Source organism: Triturus cristatus, chromosome 11, assembly GCF_964204655.1.
Source record: "Triturus cristatus chromosome 11, aTriCri1.1, whole genome shotgun sequence".
Classification (NCBI taxonomy): domain Eukaryota; kingdom Metazoa; phylum Chordata; class Amphibia; order Caudata; family Salamandridae; genus Triturus; species Triturus cristatus.
The window spans coordinates 1115230765-1115249932 of NC_140594.1; the positions used below are offsets into that span (position 1 = coordinate 1115230765).

Sequence of the window (19168 nt, forward strand, 5' to 3'; positions counted from 1 at the left end):
GAGGTCATTGGATCTCAGGGATCTGATGGAACGGGATATTGAGACACGTTTTTTCAAGTAGTTGGGTCCGAGGCCGTTGATGGCTCGGTAGGCGAGGGAAAGGATCTTGAACTGGATACGGCTGGCCACCGGTAGCCAGTGAAGTTCCTTACGATAAGCGGAGACTGATTGACGGTAGGGGATATTACCAATCAATCTGGCCGCCGCATTCTTTCACTTCCAGGAATCCTTTTAACCATGCTTGATTTACTCAAGTGCTAACACTTAGGGCTATATGTTCAAACACATTTTTCCATAGACACAGAGTGGGTAAAACCCTTTGATACATCTGGCCCTTAGATTCCTATTGTTTTACCAGCTCGATTTGCACCACGTCTTATCTCTGGTTGGTTTCTGTGGCTAGCTCAGTTTTCAGGCACTCCTAGGGTAGCACAACTGCCTATACCATCAGTCAACAGCTCACAATGCCGAGGCTTAGACAGATATAGCAGAGATTGGTATCATGCTGGAAAAGGAGACCACACATAAGGTATCCTTAAGGGCAGACAGCTACACAGAGCGCGCAGGTATGGCAGAAGCACTGAACGGTGTAACTAGCGCACTGTGTACACAGGTTGTTCAAGTTCTTCACCATATGTGCTAGCATTGCTGCGCAGCCCATCCATACATCAATCCTCTCATTCGCTAAGATTCACAAAGTTTTCTTTCCATCAGTAGGAAAAAATCAGGAGTAATTCCCACCATCTTACAGAAAGTTCACTGTGTGAATTGGCTATGTGGATCAATGATACAGTCGTAATGATCAGCAAAATGTAGACATAAGACATGCAACAAGCAAATTACAACTGTACATGTGTACTAGGCATTGAGTTACCATTACGGAAAGCAGAATGGTATGGAAGCAGATAGATGAATGGATTAAATGTTGAGTTAATCCATTACTTCCTCTCCCAGTGAATGTCACATCCTTCTCACTCCTCTCTTTGCCTTCTGATAGCCTCAGAGCTCAGTGAGGTGCTTAGTGAGTAAAACTCTTGATACTGCAGATCACACACTCGGTCCTTGGCAAGAAACTCATCCTCCTTTTCATCCAAGGTTGCAGAATTGAATACCATTACATGAAATGTGGACAACTGCTATTTATAGGACTTATAAATGGTAAGACTGCAGTTGAAGAGCAATAAAAAAAGACGTTTTTATCATTAGAGCTGTACCTGCACAATTGTGCCATGAGACCTACCTACCCTTTCCCTTTGTAAGCTCTTCCGAAGAAGGAGTTGAAGGGCGTCCCGCAAGCTCCTCGGAGTGGGAGATTAGACCCTCTCTTACAGTCTGGTATCCATTCAGCACAACTACTGGTTGAGGCCCCAGCCACACTGTGAAAATATTCCCATAGGTCTTCGCAAGCTGGAGATGGGAAGTAAACACTCAATAAGTGAATAGAACAAAAGAGGTGGGTACCAACTAAAAAGCTGGATACACCGGGTAGTAGAACTGATGGAGCACTGAGAAACATTTCTCTTTAGCTTTTTCATGCTATACAAAACAAAACAATACCATTTTTCCCTGCACGTCAAAGAGAGTGTCTCCTGCCAGATCTGCCAGGTCTTTGAATGGCAGATGTGGACATAAATAATCTGCATCAAGAATATGCCCTAAACATGGCAGACATTTTGAAACATTATGGGCAAGGGATCTGCGTTCATGGACCACCACTAATGGTTGATCAGCAAAGACTGCACCAGTGGTCAATCTAGAGTTTTCACTGCTCTAAAGTGGGTGAAGGACTCAGACTCCCTCCTCACCAAACCAGATGTTGCTCCACTTTATTGACAGGTAGACGAACCACCAGGTTTCTGAGGGTGGAGTAAGCTCTTCTGTCGGAAATCTTTGACTGTCAACTGACCATTGGTCATTGACATTGGAAGTTATTGCCTATTGTGGGGGAACATTTGTTTTTGTTTTGTAGAAACAATCCCTCAGGTTTGCAGAAATGTGGAGCAGCCCCACATGCCATGGAAACCCACCCAGCATTCCTTTTCTGGCGAAAGTGAATTCACCCTATTAGCATCAGCACATTTGTCAGAAATGTCCCAACACAACAACAGAAAAATAATATATGGTAAAATTATCTGGTGTTAGGCTGGAAGAAGCAGCACACTCAGCAAATAAGCCTGTTTATGACCCTCAGCTAGCTCTAATGTGCATATGTGAAAGGGGCACACCCTTCACTCTTGAATACATATAGGGGTTAAAGAAGACAACACAGTATTGACCTACTCTAATATATATTAGGATTTCATTGTTAATAAAACAGCACATGACAAATATGATAGGTGCATGTGAAGCAGCAGGTCATGTCTTGAATTTAATGTGGACACAAATGTTGTTTCTGTCATTGTTCTGGTCCCTGAGAACACGATGATATACAGATCCCCTCAGGTAGGTGTGGGTTTGATAGCCTTAATTATAAACACACATATAAAATCATATGTAACATTCTCCATACATACAGCCATGATCAAGGCTCCTGCTTATTATCAGGCATTTCAAACCTGGGGCCACCATGGGAATCTCCACCAAAGTTTTCAACCAACAGCAGAGACTCCCAATGTCTGAAGATAGTATGAATTTTTAAGTGCTACATTTTGAACTAAATAATGCATTTCCTTTAATGGCAATGGGTAAATACAAATAGAAAACTTACATTTTGGGGCTTAGCTCTGTGTGGTGGTCACATTTGAACGTTGCAGATTGTGAGGCGAGATTGTTGTTGGTTTATAAATCCCAGACCTTTAAACACACGTGGTCCCAATGTGTGTCACCAGATATCAGCTCTGCTCATATGATCTCCCAGTGAGGAGCTGGTATCCCACGGTGGCAGATAGCATGAGCTGGAAACCCCTGTGCAGTGTGGGTTTCCAGCTCATGTTTGGAGGATAATTACTGGTAATGTTCATAGGGGTTTTTTCAAACTCCCCAGGACATTAGCAGCAGCTCTGGAAGGGAGATAGGGGAATAAGGTCAGTCCCAGCTCCTCTCCTGCAGCTCATAAAAGCAATGTGCTTAGGCTCCCATCCCCTGCACAGAGTTCAGGTCCTTTCAAACAGTGAAGTGTATCTAAAAGTTGGCTTGCCTGACACTCATGTGTGCAGTTTATGAAAATTGAACAGTATATGTAACTTTTCAAAGTGGTTCCAGAGAGTTACTCTAATGCAGTCTGCTGAATGAATGAGTGCTAGTTGTAAACAGTCAGCAACAGGAATACCTATCCCCAATGAATCACGCTTTAAGCAAAACAGTGGCTGGACTTTTGCACATAAGCACAACCATCATCTTGCTAATTATTGTTAGCGCTCAGTATTTACTTTAAAAGGAGATTAAAATTCCCAGTGGAACCAGCAACTGGGAACTCTTCTGGCTCTTGTAATAAGAGCCGGGTGAGGAGGGGGAGGGGGGGGCTAGGAGCAATGTAAAGCGACACAGAGAACTGACAAGCAATCAGCATCCTTAATCATCTTGGAACAAGCCTATGGGAAAATACCTTTATGCATTTAATTGAGGTCAATGTATAGTAGAAGTTGGTATTCATTAGTTTAGGAGACGTTTATGCTTGCTATACTGAAGGCCTAAGAATTGCACTCATTGGAAAACATGCAGCAGGAAAAGTACCATTATAATTGAGCAACATTTCTCTGTTGAGGCAAGAGTTGTTTTTTCAATCAAAACTGTGTCTGTGTGCATTTTGTTGTTACCCACAGTGAATGGCAGATTTAGGAGGAGGTGAGTGGCTCAGCTTGGTATGGCAAGTGAAGAAGGAAAAGGAAGTAAAAAGAAGATTGAATTGGTGAAACTCTCCTGCCAGGCTCAGGAGATGGATGGGCAGAGACAAATTCAGGTGTGTGCCACTGTGAAAGAAATACAAAGAGTCTGTGACCAGTGACTTGCCTTCAACTTTTTCTTGAGTGTGTGTGTGTGTGGGTGTGTGTGTGTGTGTGTGTGTGTGTGATGGCTAAATATTCAACAGAAGTAACAGCATTGCAATCAGCTCTATGGTACCTGCATGAGAGTCTCATGGTGAAGCACAAAGTTCAGGGTCCACAGGTTGCCGATGATGGGCAGCGGAGTCGGTCCCGGAGGATATTTTCTCCTCAACCACTGAAGCTTGAGGTAATGTGTAAAGAGGAGAGTAAAAAGCAGAGCAATTAACAGCTGAGTGAGTAGCAGCATGGTGGACGCCTGTCTCTGCTTCTAGGTGTTCTTCTTCAGAATGAACCTTTACTTCTATATTCAAACCTCAGACTATTCTTCTCTCTAGAACTAGTGTCCTTTATTTCTCGTTCACTAATCCTGTATTTATATCTCCTAGTATTTCACTCTCCTCCTCTCTCTTTTCTATTTTTAACATGTTCTAATCTATTGCATGTCTTTCCCTGCCCTGAATATGCTTGTTCTCTTTGCTCAGGTTTTAATTAACACATCCCTTACTCAATTCCACCTTTTTTCATCTCCTTTGAATTCCTTCTATTCCTTCTGCCTTTCCTTGTTAATGTCCAGCCTCAATGTCTATCTTCTTCAGTATGTCTGCTTACCCCGTGCACCTCTCTTCTACTCTCCCTCCCTCGCTCCTCTGCTTCTGTGCTACTTTTTTCCCTTTTATATTCATTGCAACAACTAGAGTCGAGGTGTTTATCTTTGGTGTTTGCTATTGGATAGGCTTTTCATCAAGTTAGTTGCTTCATATTAACACACAATCTTATCTCTCTACGGTGGAACATGGCTTTTTCGTCATACCCTCCTTTGACCTCTTCTAAGGACATATACTTGTACTAGCAATAAACACACCATCATTTCTGGGCACGTGCCCATTGCTTGGAGGCTGTGCCACAAACCCTGACAGCAGACAGCTCAAGGGGGTACTTTTAAGTTGCATATAGAAACAAAGAATGTTCATTGTGGGTCTTCTTAGGAAGAGGCCACCACAGACATGTTGATTAGTGTGGGTTTATTTTCTAGTTGTTCTTTTTCACATAACATATTTGCTTATCAGAGCTGGAACATTTGCTGCATTATCACTGCCCTACTCTAAGTTGACCTCTACCAAGTTCATCCAGATGTATTGTCAATAAAAAACTCAAACTCCCTGGGCTGTGCTCCAGCATGTTGTAGCTGTGCCAGAGAACACCTCACATGTGTGCATTTAGATTGTTAAACTTCATTTGTATTTAAATACCCATTTATATTTAAATCTTCTTCATCCACAATCATGGAAGGTTCACATTCCTTGCTTTATGGAAAATGAATTAAAAGGTGGAAGGACCATTGTACTGGAAACCCAAAAACCCCATACCTCCTGTTAAAATGAATATGTCAGAGTCAGAAATGAACAAGCATTAGCAATGCAATAGGTCTGGCTCATGATTGAAAGTGCCTTTTGAGTTATTGATGGCTATAGGCACTCAATTTGTCATCATACACACACTATATTACTCATCTTTCCACTCGTACATCCATTGATCAGTTCACTTACTCCTTGTGTTCAGCCTCTGACATAAACGCAATAAAACACACACAAACAACATATGCAAAATAAATTAAAAGAACACAAGTAGAAAATAGAAATCATGCTGTCATCTGAACACGGCGGGCATATGCTTATAATAGCAAACTAAATATAGCAGCAGGCTTCCATCTTGTAAAGGTAATGTACATAGTATATTGATATTTTAAAGTTCAAGCGTGGTTCCAAAATTTAGAACCAACGTGTTCACCATTCTTACATTTTAAAAAAATGTATACACTTTTAAGAACCACTTGACTGGTTTAGAGCAACCGGCCGCGCAGGATTTGATGAACAGCAGATAAAACAAGCAGCAAGCAAGTAACCCATCAGCGCTGTAGTGTCCTCTTAGAGAACATTAAAATAAAAGAGGAGAAGCAAAGAAAAGAAAGGGGAACTATAAAAGGAGAAACTTTTAAAACTCAAGGCATACCTATGCTATTTTCAAACCAGCAATTAAAACAAAATCGATGGGCCATGCTGCAGGGGGCTTGGCATTGTACATAACACTGGATCTTAACATTAAAGTTGAAGACGTCGGAATTGATCACCCGAATATACAAGCAATTAAAGTTTGGTCCCTTCTTCCAGTTAATCTGACCCCACTTTTGATAGAAAATCCTTACATTCATTCACTCGGAAATAGGAAAAAAGAATCTATCGAATTCCAGTTCCCTTGATTCTCTTGTTGATAGATTTTAATATGAATCTTTTTCAGGGGACACGTAGGGATCAAATATTGGATATTGTCGACCATATTTGGCATATTCCGGCAACTGAAGCATTTAAACAACAATCTGATAGAATGGGGAAGGATGCAGTGCGCAACCTAGAGCCCTATGGTTTACGAGTATTGAGCGGCCGGATGTCCCCGGACATTCTGACACAACCGCCTCACCACTCGGCAAAATCCCAAGCAGTCATAGACTACTCCTTAGTATCATTACCACTATACCATATGCTTCTCAGTTATAGTTTGGGTAACAGGCTTGAAAGCGACCACCAACCGCAAATGATCAGTTTTAACTTAAATATTTTTTTACACGAACAATTGGCCCCAGAAATAGGCTATCCTACAGGACAAAATTACAAAAAGTTACAGTGGTCCATATCCTGCATAGAAAAAAATTGAACACCAAGCAAAAGAGTTATGGGAAGACTTATACGACGTAGATCAAAATCTTTTGACCCACTGGGATCAATTTTCAAAACGCCTAGTGGAGAAAAACGTCGTTCAGCCGAGAGTTAGAGAATCAACAGATATTTCATTTCCTAAATTTTTTTTAGTGCAACTTAAAATAGCCAAAAAGAAATCTAATCATGCCTAGAGGGTCCTAAGATACAAGCTGTCACTAGAGTTTGGTGTAAGACTCTACCAAAATTAAGGTCACTCTACAAAAAAGCGGTTTAGGCCCCAAAAAAAACTGAGCTGGATCAGTACTGGTGTAAAATCCATTATGCCGCTAAATGTAAAGATGCAAGAGAATTTTGGAGATTGGTAAACCAATCCACTGTTAGGAAATTTCAACAAGCAATGTCAAATATATCTGAAGAAGCTTGAGAAAAGCACCTAGGCACCACATCAGGGGTCACACATACAGCAATTGGCTTATCAGAAGAAGCAAAGTGTAATTATACAAGGGAAAACTTGCAGATAGAGATCCATCTTAAAACTGTGAAGTAAATTATAAGCATCGGCAACCGGGATGGTTCCCCAGGGTCAAACAGTCGTCCCCAAGCACTTTATAAGGAAAACCCGCAATGTTGGGCAAAACAACTGACAATATTATTTCAATATATCCTGGTGAGCAAAGAAATTCCAGACAATTGTAGGAGATCAATGTTGGCACCGATTTATAAAGCTGGACATACCATGGGCCAATTATCAATTAATAGCCTTATTGGACTGTGAATCAAAGTTATTTGCCAAATGTCTGTTGGCAGACCTAACGTCCTGGGTGGTCTCCAAAAATCTGCTTATATACAAAACACAAGGTGGGTAGAGGGCCTCAAGGAAAGTTTGTAAGACCTGCACAGGCTAAATCTCCAATACAATTTGTAACAAACCACAAAAATCCGAGGGTCTGGCACCCTCGCCAAAAGAGAGGTCAAGAGCACAATCAGTACAGGCAAGTAATCTTTAAATCACCAAGTAGGGAGTCCTATTTAAGAGGATGGAATCCCATAACCCACCGAGGTGGCATGCTTCAAGGGCTGCAACCCCCTCACTGTGAGGGAGAAGCTCGCGGATGTTTTATTTGGATCAATTGATCGGATCTCCTAAGATCTGTGAAGCATGAAAATATTTTGCAGATGGGTGTTTGCAGTGCGGAAAATAGTGATGTAGTGAAGTGATATTAAAATTGGCCACCAAGTGAAAAAACAATTTTAATAGGTTAACTATTGGTGTTAATTGTGAAAAACAGTGCAGGGGCGGTCAGAAACAATTGTCGAGCGCGCTGTTCTACATAAATGGTCTACATGTTTCGGCCAGGTGATCAAAAATCGATCGTGGTCTTCCTCAGGACCTAGATGGTGAAACTACTGCAAAATTATGTGTACAAACCAAAGAAAAGAAAAGGAAACTGAGTAGGTGGAATGATACAGCCTACAATCACCTGTGTTCTCTTATATGTAGAATCTACAGGATTGTTGTTGTCACCTGCATACGTACGGGTCGACTCCTCACCACTCCTGGCAACAGCTCAGTTCGTGAGGCACCGCTCTCTCCGTCGGTACCCCGGACCGTCTCAGAGACGGTTGTGTTTTATTGATTTTCGATCTGCCTTTAACACGGTGCAGAGGAACATTCTCTGGGATAACTTATCGAAAATGGGAATTTCACCTAAGTTCCTGAGAGTGATTCAATTGCTGTACACAAACATTTGGACAAGAGTAAGGTTGGTCCAAGGCACAATCATTTAAAAAAAATATTAACAATGAATGGTTTAAAACAAGGTTGTGTATTGGCTCCAATCTTGTTCAACCTGTCTCTTGCTGATATTTCTCCAGGTTTGAATAGCATTAACTCACACTCTCCATTGGTGGCTGGCTTCAAGGTCTCCCACCTATTGTATGCCAACAACATTGTTCTGCTGAGCTACGCAAAGTGGGGCTTGAGTGGTTAATTAGTGAAACAGCTGTGTACGCCTCGTTCCATGGGTTAAAGGTCAACTTAAACAAGACAAAAACCATGTTGGTGTTAAGAGGTATAGCAGCTCGCCCAATACTCAGCATAGCAGGGTCCACGCTGGAATCGGTTTTAGATTATAAATACTTGGATGTCATATTAGATGTGAGGGGCACATTTAAGAACCAGTGTGCTGCACTACAGAGAAGGAACAATTCTTTAACTGCAGCATTTGCTGCCCTCCAGAATAGTCTAAAAAGGCTGTCCCTCAAGCCACTATTACAAGTTATGTCAGCTAAACATGTTCCATCTCTGACATATGGCATGGAGATTCTAAGAGGAAAGACTGATAACATCATAGATAAGTTTGTAACAGGAACCTACTGTCGCCTGTTTAATAATCTTCCTCAGCAGGCATCGCCATCACAAGTTCGATTAGAGTGTGGGCTTAAGAGACAGAATTTTAACAGCCTAGGTGCATATTTGAAATTCTGCCACAAACTTAGAAATGATAATAATTCTACACTTATGTTTGGGAGGCTATAAGTGATCGTAGACACACTCAGGCCCATGAATATTTCAACTTGGCTTTAGCTACATTCAAGGCAGAACAACTATGGGCCTTACCCCTCTCTCAGGCGGCACTTAACAGAGTCATCAATGAGTGTCCTAAAAAAATGTCTTCACTATTGCACAGAGAGGCGCTGGCGAAAAGATCCCATACGTGGATAGTAATTGAATCTTATGGCAAACTATCCCCACAGAAGTATCTAGCGGACCTGAATGGTCTAAATGCTAAGTTGAAGTTCTTGAGACTCCGGCTTGGCATTTTCAATTTCGAGAGAAGACATTTGCCATATAGTTTGTAGTTGCAGAAATAGCCTGCTTGCAGGGAGAAGTTTTACAGTTTACTGCAGATTCTTAAAGTTCGTAGATATAGCAGGGAGGAAACTGCTTAACAGTGCCCAGTAAAGAGCTCTTACTGTTCTTATTCTATTAGTTCACAAAGAAAAAAAATCTTATAGGTTGGAGAAAACAGTTATTTAGAAGGGCAGGTGAACCTTAGACAAGCGGCGCGATGTTCCCAATATACGAGTAATTGAAATATCATGAAATAATTAGGGTTTAGCATTGGCAAGCATTGTGAGTTTTTTTTACAATAGGTAGGTTGTAACCCAAAGTTTTACACATGGCAGGTACGCTCGGTAATTTTTGGTATAAAAAATATTTCCAACTAGGACCCTCTGTATGATACACATTAGGAACATTAATATACAGCAAGTGAGTAATGAATAGATCAAATGGGGTATTTTAGACAAGAGGAAACAGTAGGTAGACCGTGTTACCAGCAAATTTACTTACGTTTTTTTTTATTATATGTTTTTAATTAGATGAATTGACTATTCTCATTGCGGGACTAATCCTTATTTTTATCATGCTTGTTCTAAAATAATGGCCAAATAATGGTGATCCATATGAAATGTGTATAAATGTGTCTTACTGTGAGTTTTTATCAACCGAACAATACATTTTCATTCGTTCATTTAAAACTCAAGGGCTCAACAACCACCCACAGTGTAATAAGAATCCACCTTAAAAGCCTATTGCCGTCAACACACTGCTTTTTGTCAATCATTAAGTAGGCCCTACTTGCTTTGTTCTAACTTTTCATTATAAAGAGATCACACCCAAGGAATCTGACATAACTTTTCCCAGTGAACCGATAAGGCCTCTTCCCAATGCCAATGGCAAATGGCCAATGCCAATGGCTTGACATTATATACGACAGCCTACTGTAGTACACATAAACTGCCAGCCGCAGGCACACATCTATAACATAGAAAATAAGTATAAAATGACAGTTGGCAAAACAATATACAGTGCAACCCAACAAGAATTATCACAGTGCAATTCTACTTCTAGAGTTTGTCAGAATGGGTTGTCAACACCAAAACCCTTGCCTTTAAAATAACATTTCATAATAAGCATGTCAGATGTATGGCATCAAGCAATCAAGCTTACAACTTTTAACATTGGCTTGTCAACATAACCAACTGAGCATAAGCTTTCCCACGAGGCAATTGTTAGGCATGCAGGCATAAAATTAGAAATGTATACAAAAATACAGTTGGCATGGCTAAATATAATGGCGCCTAATAGGATTCAACAAAGTCATAAGATTCTACCCTTTTATGCCTGTTGGCTTTAGCATATGCTTTTCACAATCAGCATATCAGGCCCATTGTCTTTATCATAATGTTTCCTCTAAAACCTTCGGGCATATAGCCTATAATATTGGTTTGTCACCATCAATCAATAAACCAGTCAATCAATCAGGATTTATAAAGCGCTGCAAATCACCCTTGAGGGTCTCAAGGCAAAGGAGTTGCTAGCTGCTTCATGGAGAGAGGGAAAAGCTAGGCATGGGGCCTAATCAGTGGGATCGCGCTGCATCCTCCATTAAGTATGTCTTGGGAGAGGCTAGGTGAGAAGTGGAAAAATGGGCGGCAGGCAGGAGCATTAAATGAGTGAAAAAACAAGAAGCAGAGAAAAATGTGGGAAAAGCAGAAGAAAGCACTCAGAACAATTGGGGGAGAGGAAGGAAAAAGCAGCAAAACACAAGGCAAAAGCAGGAAAAGTACTCAGAAAAATGGAGGGGAGGAGAAAGCGTAAGAAACTAGGAAATAGCTGGAAAAGCACTCAGAAAAATGGGCGATGGAAGGAAAAAGTAAAAAATGAGCCAAAGCACTAAGGTAAATGGGGAGAAAGCAAGAGTCCGTTGCACTCAGTGTGTTTTACATATGACAACTATTCCACATAGTCATAAAAGCACAAATGCATACAAAATTTCAATTGACAAAGCAAAATACAATCTCTCCTAAGAGAGCCCAACATGGACTATTGTATTGCAAGTCTTCTATCCTCACATTTAGCTTGGGAGGTTCACCAACACCAAAACTCTTGCCTAGTACGGTAATCTTTGAAATACTTACTTACAGGCTATAGTACAGTGTAATAACAATCCATCCTGAAAAGCATGTTGTCTTTAACCCATGCCTCAGTTAATGACTGCCCTCCTCCCACCTGTGCTGCTGCCAAAGAAAGGCAAACACTATAAATTATTTAGTTATCTAGAAGAGTTTAATAGCATTACAGTGCCATGTGTGTGCCTCTGAAAGGGCCAACTCAGCCAGCTGGATAAAGAAAGAAGCACTTCTTCTGCGGAACCACACAGCTGTTGCCCAATCAAAACTTGTACACCTGGCTCTCGTCATGTGGGTGGAGCCAACGACTTTCTACTAGTTATAAGTCTGGTGACAGCAGCGCTGTCAAGCAAGACCTCTAAAATAGTGGTACTTCAAGTCCTGAATGGGGTGTGAGATGAAACAATCATTGTCCCCCCACTTGATTGAAATGTCATTAAGAAGATTTTGCTCTGCTTCAATACATGTTTTAATGCATTCAAATGTATAGCCACCGTAAAGCCACATGCAATGAACATGTAGAAAGTGCATACAACTCACATTAGGACACAATAATTGGCAAAGCCAATAGATCTCCCCATTTTAAAGAAGCAAAGGCATTCCCATATTTATGCACTTCAAAAGAAGTTGCAATCAGCACTTTCCCGTTGCAGGTTGCAGTACCTTAGGTCATACTAGAGATCTCTAGCCCTTTAAAAGATCTCAGAGGCAAAACCACCGCCCCTCGGCAGGCGTAAAGTTTACACACTGCGCAGTCAGGTTATGTATGGGAGGCAATATGGTAAAATAGGTATGGTAGGTTAGGTATGGCAGGTGAAGTATGGATGGTAGGTCAGCGGGTTGGTATAGTAAGGTTTGGTTGGTATGTGTTATAGGGAGGGTATGGCAGGTTAAGTATGGATGGTAGGTCAGCGGATTGGTATAGTAAGGTTTGGTTGGTATGTATGGCAGGTTAAGTATGGATGGTAGGTCAGCGGATTGGTATAGTAAGGTTTGGTTGGTATGTATGGCAGGTTAAGTATGGATGGTGGGTTAGTGGGTTTGTGTAGTAAACTATGTTTCGTAGACATTTGAGATGGATTTGGGAGGGTAGGTATGGTAGGTTAAGTATGAAAAGTAGGTTGGTAGCTGTCTGTTGCAAGAGCTCTTAACATCAGTACACAAAAAAGGATTTTAAAGAAGACCATACAGAAAACAGGCTTTGGGTCCACTCTCTCAAGTCATCATATGCTTTTCATGGTGTGCTGCTGGGCGATTTGTTAAGGGCATTGCAGTCTGAGGATGGTTACATCAACTAGTCCTTTAATTAAACTTGAGGCTTAGCTTTATCCAGTTTGTGTTCTTTGATGTATTAACTTTGCTGACATAATGTCATTTTATAGGGTGATCCATTATTTTACAGCATGCTGTTCAGATACCTAAACTTGTCATAAAAAGTCAGTGCCACTCCCTAAGCACCTTTGCACATTTGTTATAGTTTGTTGTTTTGATAACATGTTGGGTTTACAGCTTTTTGGCCCACAAAGTGCATATGCTGGCATGCATGCTTCCTTAAAGAGGAACAGACATACTGGCCCTTTGTTAGAAGTATCCCTTATGCAAGATTATGCTGTGTGTCTAAACTAATATTTTGCTGCGTGTGTCAACATCCAACCAATATAAACGTACCCATTTATCCTAAATCCAAGACTGCCTTCTTTGAGGGTGTGACATAACTCGGCTGATGAAATGTGGCTAGCAAATGGATTATTTTAAAATAATGCCTATTATGATTACTATAAAGATGATTCAAATTATGATTATTATTACGAAATCACACCTGCATACATATACAAAATCATCTATAGGCAAAACAGTGTGCTTTATTAAAAGCAGCATGTATTTGTACTTCTGTCTAACAATGCAATAATTTACAGGCAAAAAGCCTATTTGCTGTATCTTTGTAAGCAGCCATGGGGAAACAACCATTACAACGCACTACCTTTACAACGCAACTGTTACAATGCAACTGCTTTTACATCGCATGCCATTACAACGCATGCCATTACAACGCATGTCACTACAACACATACCATTACAAAGCAAACCATTACAACGCATGCCAATACAATGCATTATAAGGTAAGTAATTTTTTTTTTTGGGTGGGTATGGGTTTTGGGGTACATGGGGATAGTATTTTTACCACTGCACTAGCCAACATTTGTCCTACTGTTGCACTCACTGGAGTGGGAATAGTAATTTTTATCCCTACACTATCCAACACTCACCCCACTGTTGCCCCAAAAGTAATATGCGTTGTAATGGTATGCGTTGTAATGGTTTGCGTTCTAATGGTAGTTTCTACAAACACACTGTAATGGCATTCGTTGTGAAATCATGCGTTGTAATGGTAGTTGCAATGTAAAAAACATGTTGTAAAGGCATGTGTTGCAATTGTTTGTATTGTAACGTCATATATTTGCAGCCAGGCTGCCACTCACTGAGCTGTTGATTACTCAATTTTTTAATCTCCTCATTGCACATTACTTCAAGGTTCAGTGGTTGAGAGAAGATACCCTCCTGGACCGACTTGATATCCTCCTGGACCCATTGCTTAATTTGAGCCAGTGGTTTCCGGTGCTCGGCACCAGCACTTAATGGTCAGCACCTGCACTTAATTGTCGGCATGGGCACTCACTTGTCGACATCAGCACTTATGACAGCTACCACTCGGTGGTGCTGTTTGTATGATTTAAGAGATGAGCAGCCCAGCAATTATTTATTAATTCAGTATGCAGTAAAAACAACTTATACCTGCCAACCAAGCTATTTTTATAGCTTTGGGGGGCTGTAATAGTCCGAAATGTCACACTTGTAGGAGTGTGCTGGTTAGTCGTTGTGTAAGTACCGTGATATATTTTTTAAAATAATCTTTATACGTTTTACATCCAGCACCACATACAACTGTACTTACGTCGTATTAAATGTCAATTTATACTGTGTCTCTATTTGCATTTTTGTGCCTCCTAGGTGGGTGGGGGGGGGGGCAAATTACCACATTTGACTTTACAATCAAGCATTGTCAGCATTAAGTCACTACAGAGATTAGCTGCAGATATTACTGTACAAAGCTGTCTTGAATCATAGTGCAAAAGAATAAAAACAGAAACAGGGAAAGAACTATTAAACTTGATACCATCTTGTTAATATGCCTATTCTAACAGTGTCGTGTGTATATACCAGTTTGATGTGCCGCCTATGTGAAGTGCAGGCCAACAGGCTCCTGCTGCAATAAGTATTGATATGGGAGCAGAGTAGAGGGGGAGAGATTGCAGACCAAATGTTGCAGTTTATGTGGGTGCGATTAGGCCGGGCCGGAAGTGTAGAACAATTGCTTTGAAGTGCCGCGCTCGCATGTATGCGTGTGGCCCCGTTCCCTAGTTACGAACATGCCATAGCATGGGTGCTCAGGGCGACTCAGGTATATTGGGCAGAAGTAACAACAGTGTTAGCTACCTGTTACCCGTGTTAATTCGTGTCTCGGAGTCTTGTTTCTATAATACTCACGTAGTGTTGCCAGTCCACAGGTTGTATCTGAGCAGTTGGGGTGGGGGTTGTGCTATTGATATATCATACTCAGCCACCAAAGGGTGATGAGCCAGTGTCTAACGGATGGGCCAGCCAGGGACTTCCAGGCCATGGCCAGAGAGTGTTTGGCCAGTACCAATGCCAAGTCTATGAATTTGTTGAGGTTCTTGCGCCACGCGTTCCTCTTGGTAATGCCCAATAGGTAATGCACCCACTGGATTGGAAATATGGTTCCCTTTGTCGCGTCTAATGCATCAGAGACCTTTCCCCAGTATGCTATGATGCAGGAACACGTCCAGACCATGTGCATGAAATCAGCATCTGATTCATGGCACCTGGGGCATACATCTATGGAGGTCGAGTACATTCGCGCCAGCCTGTGCGGGGATAGATATGTGTGATGTAGGTAATTGAATTGCGTAAATTTCAAACGGGCGATGTGTAGGTCTTGTCATTGGCAATAGAGGCAGCGGCAATGCGTGGTGCAAACTGCAGATTCCACCCGACTAGAGCCCTGGCACTTACTTTTGTTACAAATTAAGTACTGCCTGGACCGACTTCTCTGCCCATCATTCGCAACCTGTGGACTGTGAAGTTTGCGCTTCCATAGTACTGCAGGCTTCTTACAAGGTATTTGTTACTTCTTTTGAGTGTTTAAATACTTCCCAACTCAGTCTGTTTATTGATTTCAGGATAGTGTTTGCTTCTTACATGACAGAGACTAAAACTAACCCTAATACAGTCACACAAAAACACACACCCAGAAAGAGCACACACTCACACAGAGATTGGTGCTTGAACCTATGAAAAAGTTGAAAGTGGGTCACTAGTCTCAGAGACCTTATTGCCTTTATCCCACCGTGGTGCACACCTTTGTTTGCCTCTCATTATGCAACACCTGAACCTGGATGCTGGATGACTTTTCCTTAGGTTAGTCATTCTGTGTAGGGTGTGACACAAAGCACACATAAACAAACTCTTTGTTCTCTGCCTTTCTCTCTCACACTCTTTCTCTCTCTCACACAAATTACAATGTTTCTTCAACTACTCATACTTCGGCAGAGTAAAGCTGCTGCATTTTAATGATACTTTTACTACTGCATGTTTTCCTATAGGAGCAAGTATTAGGCGTTCAGTGCACTAAGCATAAACTTTTCATAGAAAATTCCCTCACTCAAATAAGTTGATTTCTCATTGGCTGTATCCAGGATGACAAAGGGTGTTGATTGCTTGTCAATGCACTGCATCACTTTATTTTGCCCTCCCACACTCCAAAAGTCAGCCATCTGATTACAAAAGCGAGAGAATTTCCCCATTTGCTGGTTCCAATGGAATTCTCTATTCCCTTTGAGAGTAATAAGTGAGCACTCAATAAATAAGCACTCAACTAATTAGCAAGGTGATGATTGCCAGCCCGGGCTGGACATACCGGGCACCGGGTGTTTCTCTGGGAGGCTGGAAGAGTGAAGCCAGTTTTGTTACAGGGGATGGTTTTGTTACTTGGGGGCGATTTTGCGGGTCACCACTCCCTTTTTATCCCTGTCCATGGTATTTGCCATTAGTGCTAGCTTTAGGGTATAGCCACATTAACATTGAGTCTGAGATACACACCTTTGTCCGTCATTAATTTTTGCGATTTCAGTTGTAGTGGAAATAAAGTATGGATAAGGGTGCCTGTTGCTCACTCGTTCGCAGTTTGTGATCACTGTTGCCAGATTCTATGGCAGGACCAGAGGCTTCAGATTATGCTTCATTTTTTTACTACTACTAAACACAGCAGCTAATCAAGTAAACAGAAATATAATCTACATTTCACATGAGCCTCATGCCCATCTTCCATACTGCTCCACCAATCAGGTACTATTTGTACATAGCAAACAATGGGAGTCCACAGTCCTTCCTCTCTTGCTGCTGCTGCACAGCATCAGATAAGTGTGACATTCTTGTATTGCATGTTTAGCTACTGCATAAGTTTTCAATTTGACATGATGAGGTTTGCTTTGCACCTTCAGATGTGTACCAAGGGATTGCAATCCCTTTGATGATGAGCAACTGGTGTGGAGCAGGAGCGGGGACTACGGCGCAAACATGGCGCTTGGCAATGAGGACGTATTCCTCTTTCTCTGTTGAGTGCCGCGCATGCGCTACAGCACGCTTCCTCAAAGGCACTCGGCCTCTGTACACGCTCCTTTTTGCAATATTACGCGTGACAGGCCTGATTAAATGAGGCAGGGCCGTGCCCTAGGGGGAATTCAACCAGATGGTTCCCTCCATTTTGATTTGCTGGCCTCAGCATTGAGATTGCCATTTTTGGGCTGGCTGGGGCTGCTCCCCCACCTTCCTCCCACATCCTCCTAATTGAATTAGCGCGTCCGGAGTTAATGTATTGGCGCTCTGCATCAGGATTTGCCAGCTCCTACGGGGAGTACCTTGACATTCCATATATACACCAGTGGCCGTATTATACAAAGTGCCCAAGGACGCAACAGGCATGTGTGCCAACTCTGCGCCACCCCAGGGCACTTTGGTATTACAGAAAGAGCCACAGATGCTTGTGCTGCCCTTTCTGTAATACCGATAGTGCTGGTGCACATATAGCGGCAGTGCTATCACCAGACAGTGTTCCCTCATTTACATGGGAGCATAGCCCCATGCAAATTAGGGAATCCCTTTGCCTATGCACCCACGCTGTATTATAGGTACGGGTGCAAAGGCCAAGAAGCTGTCAGGAGGTGCACTGACAGAGCGCCACCTCAAAGATGGCGCACTATCAGTGTGCACCCTGATGGCAACCCCCTAGACGGGGAAAAGAGGGTCCTATGGACCACCCAGACATCCCTTTACAGGGGTGTGCAGTCACTCACTGCATCCACCTGCAAGGCAAGTTCCTGTTTGTGCGTTTGTCGGCCGGCTACATACCACCCCACCCGTGACCTATCAATTAATGACCACAGACCTAGGTCTCAGAGCCTGCCTGACTATGTATTTGTGAGTTGGGATTGATGTGGAGTTCACAACAAGCAAATTAGTTAATAAAGATGCAATTTCATGCTCCCACACGAATGTATCATTTTTCATATTAGTATCAACTTTTTCCATATTAACATAAGGACATGGAGGCGAGGATTATCTAATCCAAAGAGTATTAGTTGTATATTATACAATGCTTATTGTTATAACATTGTGTTGATTTATTACCCACCCATGTAAGAGTTTTCTCGTAAAGAGACAAGATGTTCTGAATCGTTTTCTTTTGACAGGCACCGATACTAAACCGGCATAATCGCTCAATGGGTTCTATTAGTTAACAATGCAGAGATCACAGACTAGATCTGCTTTTCAATGGTTTGAGTTGGCCCTGGTTTTTTGGTTAGATCATGGTGGAAGCGGTTTTGGTTTTGCAAAGAAAGAGGAAGGACTGTGGCCTCATGGCATTGTATATGTACTGATGGTACCTGATTGGTAGAGCAGTATGGAGGATGGGCAGAAGGTTCATAGGAAATATCGTTTATATTTCTGTTTGTTTGATTGGCTGCTGTGTTTAGTAGTAAAAGAAAGAGAAACATAATATTCACATCTGTGTCCTTAATAGAATAAAGTATTCATGATGCACTTGCGAGACTTGTTTTGTTGAACTGTCTTTCCTCCACGCTTACATAGATGGACTGTCTCAGCATTTGGCCAGCTGCTGCTATTGCTACAAAAACAAGGTGAGTCAGCAGGCTTTGGGTAGATTAGTTCGTCTTGTATGATGCCATTTCAGATCATTAGGTTGGCCTTTTCCAAAACAATTCGCATCCTCCTCAATGGTTATCCTCCTTCCCTTTTTTATGTTCACCTGTAATTCGAATATGTGTGTGGGTGACTGTATGGGTATGTGAGTGTGTGTATGGATGTGTGAGTGGGTATGTGAGTGGTTGCGTGGG

At 41.9% G+C, this 19168-nt stretch overlaps 1 protein-coding gene across 2 annotated transcripts in view; it reads right to left on the reverse strand.

Annotated features, from left to right (window-relative positions):
• LOC146786128 (cytochrome P450 2J2-like) overlaps positions 1-4628 on the reverse strand; it is a 42210-nt gene extending 37582 nt beyond the window's left edge. Inside the window, exons 1-3 of one of the 2 annotated variants that reach the window (XM_085635631.1) lie at positions 4593-4628; positions 4060-4164; positions 1245-1407 (exon numbers count right to left, since the gene is read on the reverse strand). In XM_085635631.1, the coding sequence (XP_085491757.1) occupies positions 1245-1407; positions 4060-4065 (169 nt within the window). In that variant the 5' untranslated portion in view covers positions 4066-4164; positions 4593-4628. Of the gene's footprint in view, positions 1-1244; positions 1408-4059; positions 4526-4592 lie in introns of those variants that run through there. The other variant, XM_085635630.1, reaches the window with a different exon arrangement.
• Between the last annotated feature and the right edge of the window lie 14540 nt (positions 4629-19168).